General features: G+C 48.6%; 1 protein-coding gene across 1 annotated transcript in view; it reads left to right on the top strand.

The window, feature by feature from the left end:
- Window positions 1–3,566: 3,566 nt before the first annotated feature.
- Cacng7 (calcium voltage-gated channel auxiliary subunit gamma 7) overlaps window positions 3,567–10,410 on the top strand; it is a 28,453-nt gene continuing 21,609 nt past the window's right edge. The window contains exons 1-3 of the mRNA XM_059253638.1: window positions 3,567–3,767; window positions 5,122–5,208; window positions 5,567–5,707. Coding sequence (XP_059109621.1) covers window positions 3,572–3,767; window positions 5,122–5,208; window positions 5,567–5,707 — 424 coding nt within the window. The 5' untranslated portion in view covers window positions 3,567–3,571. The remainder of the gene's footprint in view (window positions 3,768–5,121; window positions 5,209–5,566; window positions 5,708–10,410) is intronic.

Genomic DNA, 10,410 nt, shown 5'->3' with positions numbered 1-10,410 from the left:
GGAGGGGGCCGGGACGCCGGGCTCGGGGGCGGGGGCGGGGGGCGCGGGCACCGGAGACCCCGGTGGCGGCGGCGGCGGCCGGGGGAAACCGCGGGGCCGGTCATGCGGCTGCGGGGCCCGCGGCCCGGAGCGTCCGCCAAGCCCTGAGAGAGGTAAGCGCGAGGGGAGGGTCCGGCAAGGCAGGGGGCTCCGCGCTAGACCACTCTCAGCCGGAGTTGGGGCTCCGGGAGGTTAGCAGGGCTCCAGGAGTGGGATCCTGGGGGTTCCGGTGTCGGATTTGGGAAGGTTTGGGTGGTTTGAGGGACATTTGGGCCTGGTGGATCCCGGAGGACCGGGGTCCGAGGGTCCGTCCGGGAGTTAGAAAACAAAGTCGTGGTGTTTGAGTTCTGGGATCATCGCCACTGGGCAGGGTCTAGGCAGGGTCTTTGAGGAAGGCGGTAATCGATAAAGGCGGAGGGCCCAGGCCGGGAGTCTGGGAAAGGGTCCCTAGAAAAGCGAAGAGTTACGGTCTGGGAGATGGAGTTTTGACTTGGGTTTTGAGGAATGAAACTTCAGCCATTCAAATATCCAGATCGCGGAAACGCTGGGGTAACAGACCAGAAGGAGATTCCAGGCCTGGTAGTGGTGGAGGTGGGGGTGTCCCAGAGGAGGAATGGCTGCAGATCCAGAGCTCGGAGTGGGTCAGGTAGAAAGAGGATGAACTGGACGGGAGAAGGAGTGGGGTTAATGTGAGAAGTGAGGGAAATCGGAAAGGTCCAGCTCTCCCACCGTGAGTCCAGTCGGAGGAGCAGACCCGGAGGCTGAGGTCAGCTACCTGGACCGAGACAGTCCAGTGACTGGGTGACGGGGTGGATAATGCTTGTATGAGCAGAAGACTGGAAGCGGAGCAGGCAGCTGGCGGTCAAGCTTCAGAGCTACGTGAAGGGGGAAGGGAGGAAAAGCTAGCTAGAGCTCTGACAGAATCTAGATCGTTGGGTCGTCCACGAGGCTGAGGTTGGAAGCGAGGAGTTCTGGAGGCTTGAAGTGGGGGGATGTCGGGGCTGACTCTGATTCTAGGGTCTTACTGGGATGAGGTAGATTTTTAATGCTCACAGAACTATGAGGAAATGTGGGAAGTGGAGTCTCATGTCGTCATTATTGCTCTGTTGGGGATATGTTTGGGGGAGGTGCCTCAAACTTTATAATGAAAAAAGATGATGGGTAGGAGCTGGAAGGATGGCGGTTCAGTGGTTAAGAACACTTGCTGCTCTTCCAGAAGACTGGAGTTTGGTTCTCAGCACCCATATTAGGTGATTCACAGTTGTCTGTTACTCCAGTTCCAGAATATCCATCACCTCTGGCCTCTCTTTCACCGGGATCTCTCAACTTTGGCCTCCTCAGGCACCTGCATTTTCCTGAACATACCCGCGCACGCGTGTGTATACACACACACACACACACACACACACACACACTTTTTTTTTTTTTAAAGGGGAATGAGTGCCTCTGGTCATAGAAGACTCTGGCTGAGGTAAATTGGGGACACCAAGATGAGTCCTGCATGGCATTTTGTGACAAGGAGGGATTTCTTGTGCGGCGAGTGGGTGTGTAAGTGTAGATAAAGAATTTGGGGGCTGTTGAGAAGGCTCAGGGTGTAAAGGTGCTTGCTTCTGAGTGTCCGGCCAGTCTAGCTGATGACCTCAGCTAGACCCCTCAGACTCATATAGGGAGAAGGAAGAACCAACTCTGGAAAGTTGTCTTCTGACCTCCACATGAGTGCCATGGAGGTAACACATACACACACACACACACACACACACACACACACAATACATACATAAAAAAGATTTTGGGGGCCTTCAGGACCCTCCCTAGTTAGCACTTCCAAGCTCCTAATTGGAATTTGGGAGGTCTCAGATATAAACTGACTAGGTATTTCTTGCTTGGAGTAGAACTTGACTAGAAAGTTCTAGCATGGGAAATCAGGGTCCAGAGTTTGGCAGAATTTGGGGAATGGGGTGGGGTGTACTGGAATTCCTGATAGAACAGTCAGTTCAGAGTGCTGGTTTCTTGTTTTCAGGATGCAGGACCTTGGTTTTACTGGAGTTCTCTGGTTGGGAATGCTGGGTTGGAGGGGCCCAACTCAAGCTCTTGGTAGTTAGTCTAGAATCTCTAATCCAGGTCATAGCTTCAGATCTCTGGACTCTAATGTCCTGGAACATATTCCAGCACCCCAGGTTCAGGGGCATGCCTGAATCTGGAAGGGTAGGATTAAGGTTTGGATCTGAGATTGTACAACTGATTTGACCCCAACCTAGGAAGAAGGCCCAGAGGGTAAAGCATTAGCCAAGGAAGTGTGAGGACCCGAGTTCAGAGTCCTAGAACCCACATAAGGCTGATCGTGGCAGCATGTATCTGTAATGAAAGCATTTCTATGATGAGATAGGAGATGGAGACAGAAGAATCCGGGCTCAGATTTGTATGGCAGCTAGCTTGGCATATGCAGGTGCAGACAAGAGGTGCTATTTCAAATATGGTGGAAAGTGACAGACACCTGAGGTTGTCCTCTGACCGCCACAGATGTCTCCTCGTACTAGTACACATGAACACACACACACACACACACACACACACACACACACACACACGGGTGATTTTAAAAAAATTACAGCTGAGTGTCAGGGTGGAGATAAGCGTCTAAGAGTGTCAACTCAGGAGAAGGACTGTGTTCCAAGTCTTTCATAGGCCTGAAGTCAAGTGTGGGAGTCCAGGGTATGAGGTTAGGGAGCCTTGAGTGGTGACCTACTTTGGAGATTATCAGATGTGCTTTAGAGACAGGTTCTACAGGAAACATTTCAATATACAGGTCATAGCACACAGTTAAAGCTGGGTAGCATGGCATAGAATTTCCGAATAAATCAAGTTGTCCATAATTCAGTGTCTAAATCTAGTACTCCAGTTCTGCTTAAAATGTGATAGCAGGTCTTTTGTGCGGGGTGGTGTCTAGTGCTCACAGCTGAGGGCTAATCAGGGCACAGAGTCAGGGTTGAGGTATCAGGTCCAAATTTGAAGCTGTTGATTAGGGTAGTTTCTGAGTCACTGGCTTACTTCAGAGGTGAAAGACTCTGCTAAGGTCTGGCTTCTCAAATTGGGGTTGCAAGCCAATATTGGAAGTTGGATCCAGGGGAATCTGTCTTGGGTTGATAATTTGGATTCGAATCAGAATCCTGATACTTTGGATTTCTGGTCTAGACATGGCTCAAGTCAAGAGTCATCTTCGGGTCTGACTTAAAGACTGTGGCTTCATGTCTTATCTCAAGTTGAGGATCTGTATCCATGAGGACAGAGCACGGTGATGGGTCAGGGAAATCCAATATGGAGGTTTGGAGTCAACATTTGTATCTCTGTTCTGAGTTCAGGGCTGGGATGGTGGGTCACAGCACAGAAATCACACTTGGGAGTTTGGTTTTGGAGTTTCTGTCTCTGACCAGAACTAATGTCCCAAATGGCTGCATGGAGCTGGGGACCCTGGGCACTCTCTACTGTAGCTTCTGGTTCCACAGGCCCCGCAGGGCGCCCCCCGCCGCTCAGGATGAGTCACTGCAGCAGCCGCGCCCTGACCCTGCTGAGCAGCGTGTTTGGTGCCTGCGGCCTGCTTCTTGTGGGCATCGCAGTCAGCACGGACTACTGGCTGTACATGGAGGAGGGGACCGTTTTGCCGCAGAACCAGACCACCGAGGTCAAGATGGCGCTGCACGCTGGCCTCTGGAGAGTCTGCTTCTTTGCAGGTGCCCCCCCCTCACCTGCCCTCACTCACCCCAAAGTCTTTATCTGTAGTCATATATCTTAGACTCCAATAATCCAGAAGTTGTTTTTATTTCTCTCTTAGAAGTTAAATTTCAGCACAGAATCCTCATGCCTACCCCTTTATTCCCTAGATATTGAAGTGCAGATACTCAAAATCCACGTCTCTAACATTTCCCCCACTCTCAAGAACTCTGTTAGAAGTCATAAGCCTAGGGTCAGGAGATGCTTCAGTGGATAGGGTGTGTAGCATCATTCTGATGACCCGAGTTTCATCCCCAGACCCACATGGGTGGAAGGGGAGAATCTGTTGCTGAATGTTGTTCTCCAACTTCCACACTTGCACACTAGCATGCTCACACCTGTCTCCCCTAAAAATTAGTAATATAATTTTTAAAGTGACAATCAAAAAAAAAAAAAAGACAGAATTCTAGGGCTAGAGCTGTAGGAAGCACAATTGGTCGAATGCTTGTTTAGCACACAGGAAGTCCTGAGATCGACCCCTGGAACTTCATAAATTACATGCAAGGGTACATGTCTGTAATCATGGCATCTGGGAGATCAGAGGCAAGAGGATCAAGGTCATCCTCAGCTATGGAGAGAGTTCAAAGCCAGCCTGAGATACACAAGTCTGTCTCAAAAACGAAAAGAAAATACACAGAAAACAAAGGCAGTCAACAGTTTAGATTCAGAACTTAATCCTTGGACAGTTCCAGTGTTTCACGGTTACTGGGGAAGACTCCAGGCCTTCTAGCTGAACTTAATTAAGACTATTTACTTTTAGAACGCCCCGCTCCCTGGACCTTAGGAATCCAGGAGTCCTCATTCACAGCTCTCTCCTCATGTAGGATGTTAAAATCCAGCCCTGCCCTCCTCCACTCTCCAATCTCCAGAGCAATCAAGATCTTCCAACACTATGGCTCTCCCCCATCCTACTTGTTTATTCACTTTTTAGTACTTGGGATGGGACCCAAAGCCTCTTGCCTGCTTGCTTGGCAAGTGCTCTACCACTGAGTTGCATCCCTAGCTTTCTCTTTACTTCCTATTTTGAGACAGGACTTTATTCAATTGCCCAGGCTGGATTGAATGTCATGATGTAGCCCGGCTGGACTTGCACTTACACTCCTCCTGCCTCAAACTCCCCAGTATGATTGCAGTCCTCTATACCCAGGCCTCAACTGGCTCAGCCCATTGTCTCCAGCCCTTAGAGCAGTGCAGATTGTGAATGTTGGGTGACATTTCCCATTTCCATCCTGGGTCCTGTTCTGTCCCTGACAGCCTCCCTTGAGTCCTGGAGCCTCTCCTTCACCCATGCTTTCTTATCTTCCTCCCCACCAGGTCGGGAGAAGGGTCGCTGTGTGGCTTCCGAGTACTTTCTTGAACCAGAGATCAACTTGGTGACGGAAAACACAGAGAATATTCTGAGTGAGGGGGAGCAGGGAAGGGGCCCAGGCAACAAGAGGGTTTGGGGAGAAAGGACAGGATTAGGTAGGAAAGGGGTGGGTTCACACAAAGGGCAGAGGGTGTAAAGGAGAGTTTTGGGAGAGAAGAAGGCAAATAGAAATATCTTGGCTGGGATAGGGAGGGATCTGCATGAGAGGGGTGGGGGTGAACCAAGGGGATGGTTTGTTTGAGAGTGGAGTCAGCAGAGCACATAGCTAACAATGGGATGGAATAGATGGGAAAGGGGAGATGCTAAAGGGAAGAAAAGGGAAGGGCATGGGGAGGTGCCTCGCTGGAGACTTGTCCCTCACCCCTGCTTCTCCTTGTCCACCTCCCCCAGAGACAGTGCGCACGGCTACTCCCTTCCCTATGGTCAGTCTCTTCCTTGTGTTCACCGCTTTCGTCATCAGCAACATTGGCCACATCCGACCTCAGAGGACCATTCTGGCCTTTGTGTCTGGCATCTTCTTCATCTTATCAGGTGAGTCCAAGGAGCTGTGGGCTGGGGCAGGGGTGAGGAGGGTGAGAGATTGCTTCAACTTCCAGGAGCTAGGGAGGGACCTTCTTGCACTGAGTGGTTTATTTGCTGTGCCCTAAGAGGCGTGCAGGATCTCTCTGTAAAGTAGAGATAGCATAGTGCCCATGCACTGTGTTGTTTAGTGGGCTAAACTGTAGGTACCTGCTTAATTAGGTGTCAGGCTCTGTTCTGATAGAAGCCCATGAGGTGAGGGCTATTAATAGCCCCATTTTATAGATATGGAAGGAACCAGTCAGAGGGATGAAGTCATTTGCTCGGGGCCAAAAGAGTGAGGGGCAGAGCTGGGAATCAAACTCACGTAATTCGCCTCCAGAAGTTGTATTTTTAGCTAGCACTGTTATTTTAGCCATTAGCAGTTTACAGAGCTCTTTATTTTGGGTGCAACACTTTATTATTTTAATTTTTCCCCCACAAACAAACAGACAAGAGTTTCACAGTGAGCAACATGGGCCCGTCAATTCCAGTCAGTTGATGATCTGTTACTGGGTTTATATTTTCCGTTATCTGTACCTCTGCCTCTGTCTTTCTTTCCTCTCATCCCACCCCCTTCCATTTTCTTCCCTTGCTTCCCCTCCTCTCCCCTTCTCTTCCCTTTCTTTATTCTTCCTTCTGCATTCTGGGAAACAGGGTCTCAAACAGCTCAGGCTGACTTTAAATTCACTGTGTAGCTGAGGATGACCTTGAACTTCTGAGCCTCCTACCTTCACCTTCCGAGCACTAGCAATACAGGCACATGCCATCATATCCAGTTTATATGGTGCTGGAGATAAAACCCAGGGTCGCATGCACCTGGGCAGGCACTATACCATCTGAACTATATCCAAGCCCTTTATCTAAGCTGTCTATGTGCCTATGTATGTACGTATGTATGTATCTATCTATCTATCTATCGATCTATCTGTCTGTCTGTCTGTCTATCTATGTCTGTATGTATGTATGTATCATCTATCTATCTATCTATCTATCTATCTATCTATCTATCTATCTACCTATCTATCTATCTACCTACCTACTTATCTATCTCGTTTTTTGTTGTGTTTTTTTTTTTTTTTTAAAGCATTTCAAGGTGTATTTCAGGTGTCCTTCACCACCAGCACTTCACAGTGCATGCCATTAGCAGGAGTGCAGGTTTCATCTACACCTCCCTCTGTCTCCTGAGGTGCAAGGCTCTTTATCTTTAGCGTGTGTGATCTCACACTCCCTCCTCTAAAAACTCCATGGGGCGTTGTTAGCAGTCACCTGATGAAGTTAGGGTTCTGAGATCCGTACACCCAAGCCACCGGTGCAAACTGCTTCCGGATGATGCCAGTGTCCAGAGATCCAAGGGGCATTCTTTGGGGAGTCTTAGCTTTCCAGCTCTGTCCAATCCAGTTCAATCCAGATCAGCTTACTGTAGCTCCAATGTACTTCATCCCTTCAGTCCAGTCCAACTAACCCCAATTCATTCTGACTTATTTCTCCAACCTAATCCAAATTAATTCACCATTTCTTAATTTAACTCAAACCAGATTCTTCCAGTTGACTGATATTTGTGTGTGTGTGTGTGTGTGTGTGTGTGTGTGTGGTATGCATGTGCATCTATGCACCCGTGCGTGTACATGCAGAGGCCAGAGCGGATGCTGGGTGTCCTTCAGTCAGTCTCTGTCTTATTGCCTTGATAAAGGCTATATTCCTACCCGGGAAGCTCACCGTTTCAGTTAGACTGGTTTCAGTGTGGTCAGAGGATCTGCTTGTCTCTGCCCCCACTCCCCAATGCTAGGGTTACAGACATGGGTAGCCACGTCCTGCTTTGCACATGGGTGCTAGAGATTCAAACTCAGGTACACATGCTTGAACACCAAGCACTCTTCTCCACTGAGCCGTCTCCATTGCCCCTTGAGCTGATATTTTCTATACACATATACACATGCATGCAACCTAGGGTGTGTTTCTCCTTCACTCTGCTCCCCACAGCCTATGAGTGGGTCCATCTTTACAGTTCACCGTGTTATAGAAAGATATCCTTGCTCCTCTCCCAGCTCTCTGGAGGCCAAACCTTCCCCCAAGCCTTCACTCTAACCTGAGGAGACCTTTTCCAGGGAAAGCAGGGTGCAGCCTCCGTGCAGACTCAAATCACGGCATTGGAGCCAGACACTGAGCTAAAATAAGACATGTTGGATATCACGATCCCAGAGTGTCAGAGCAGAAAGGGCTCATCATTTCTGAGATGGAAAAATAGTAGCCTAGAGAGAAAGTGGGGCAAGAGTGGATCCCATGGGGACTTTTATTCAATCTACCCAGTACGTTGTGTATCAAGTCCCACTGTTTGCAGATCACAGGAATGGAACCGGTCGAATCAGCCAGTCAATGGCAGAGCTAGGCTTTGAACCAAGAGAATTCTGATTCTAAAATCCACCCTCCACTGAACCAGTAACTGTCTGCCCAAGGTCAAACCACAGATTAATGATGCCTTTCGGGCTGGAAGTCAAAGCCGTGTGTGTGTGTGTGTGTGTGTGTGTGTGTGTGTGTGTGTGTGTGTTGGTGATGTTCTAGCTTGATTTCTTTTGCCATGATAAAACACACAGACCAAAAATAACTTAGAGGAAGAAAGGGTTTATTTGGCTTACAATTCCTGCTTACAGTCCACCACTTCGAGAAAAGCGAGGCAGGAGCCCAAGCAGCTGGTCATATCACATCCACAGTCAAGAGCAGAGAAAAACGAATGCACCCATGCTGCCTGCTTGTTTTCTCGACTAGTGTCGTCTACTGTCGTATAGCTCGGGGCCCAGCCCGTGAAACGGTACTGCCTACATTCAGGATGGCCCTTCCCACCTCAATTAATATTCAAACAATTCTTCCCAACCCCCAAATGTTTGCTTAGGCCGGCCCGATCTAGATAATTCTTCATTAAAACTCCCTTCCTCCCAGGGATAGAGAGAGGGCTGCGAAGTTAAGAGCTCTTAATTCTTTTCCCAGAAGATCTGAGTTTGGTTCTCAACATCCACATTGAGTGGCTCACAACGCCCCCCACCCCCCACCAATTCCAGCTCTGTAGGATCTAACGGCCTCTTCTGGCCTACACATACTTAAATTTTTTAAAAAATACCTAAAAATTCTCTCTTCCCAGGTGAAATAACCAGCATACACATAGGAGGGCTTAGACAAGCTTTTTCTATGTAGGCCCGACTGGCCTAAAACTCATGGCGATCCACCTCCCTCAGCCTCCCTAGTACTGGGATTCTAGGTGTGGACCACCACGTCTTGACTGCATCTCTTTCTTGAATTCATTGAGTAGATTTTGATGTGTTTACCCTGCCAGGGTGTTTGCTCATGTGCTTTCAGGCTTGTAGGGTTGTAGTAGCCGAGCCATATATTGTAAACCCAGAGAGATGTGGGTTCAAATCCCTTACTGCCTGGATGAGCTCACTCTGAGAGATGAGAGAACAGTTTCCAGGAAGAAAATAATATGACTTCACTTTGTGGATTGTCTGGCTCCATTGCTATGGCCTGTGGTGAGGCAGAAGGGTCATGGAAGGAAAAGCATGTGGTTTGTGCTGGGAGGACAACTCAGCTGGTGAAGTGGTACCTTGTAAGACTGAGGGCCTGAATTTAGATCCATAACACCATATTAAAAACAAAAACAAGCTGGGCGTTCGTGGCGCACTCCTTTAATCCCAGCACTCGGGAGGCAGAGCCAGGTGGATCTCTGTGAGTTCGAGGCCAACCTAGTCTACAAAACGAGTTTCAGGAAAGGCATAAAGCTACACAGAGAAACCCTGGCTCGAAAAACCAAAATAAAAACAAAAACAAAAATACAGTACGTATGGCAATACATGCCTGGAACCCTATCACTGGGGAGGTGGAGACAGGTGGTCCCTCAACCTCATTGACTTAGTTGAATAGTGAGTTTAGTTCAGTGAGAGACTCTGCCTCAAAGAATAGGGTGGAGAGTGAATGGGAACCTCCCACCAGACCTCCCACCCCCACCCTATTCTTTCTCTGTCCTTTAATATTTTTTTTTTATTTTTAAATATGTGTGTATGTGTATCTGTATGGGGGTATGTGTACATGAGTGTGCACACATCTGTGAAGGACAGAAGAGGGTGCCAGATTCCCTGGAGCTGAAGTTACAGGAGCTTGTGAGCTGCCTGATACGGGTGCTGGGACTGAATCTGGGTCCTCTGCTAAAGCAGTACACACTTATAACTGAGCTATCTCTCTATCCCCTGTGTGTCCATCTGAACACACATGCACACACACACACACCCCTCACCACCATCATAAACACCAAGTGTTGAGTTGGACAAAGTAGGAAGAAAGCAGAGACAGTGAATGAGGACCAGGCCAGGACAAAATATATCCAAGGACATATCCTCAAGTCATCTACTTCTTTCAGATAAGTCTCACTTCCTACAATTTCCAGAACCTTCCAAAATCACACCACCAGCTGGGGAACAAACTTTCCATATATGAGCCTGTGGGGGTACATTTCATATTCAAATCATAAAGTGTCGTGGAATATTCCTCTCTCTCCTTTTTCTACCAGAAAGTTAAAAATGTAAAAATGTAAAGCCTGTAAACCATACAAAATCAGGCAGAAGCCAGCTGGTGGTGGCGCACGCCTTTAATCCCAGCACTCGGGAGGCGGAGGCAGGTGGATCTCTGTG

Source organism: Peromyscus eremicus, chromosome 1, assembly GCF_949786415.1.
Source record: "Peromyscus eremicus chromosome 1, PerEre_H2_v1, whole genome shotgun sequence".
Classification (NCBI taxonomy): Eukaryota; Metazoa; Chordata; class Mammalia; order Rodentia; family Cricetidae; genus Peromyscus; species Peromyscus eremicus.
This window is presented reverse-complemented; position numbering and strand designations above follow the sequence as displayed.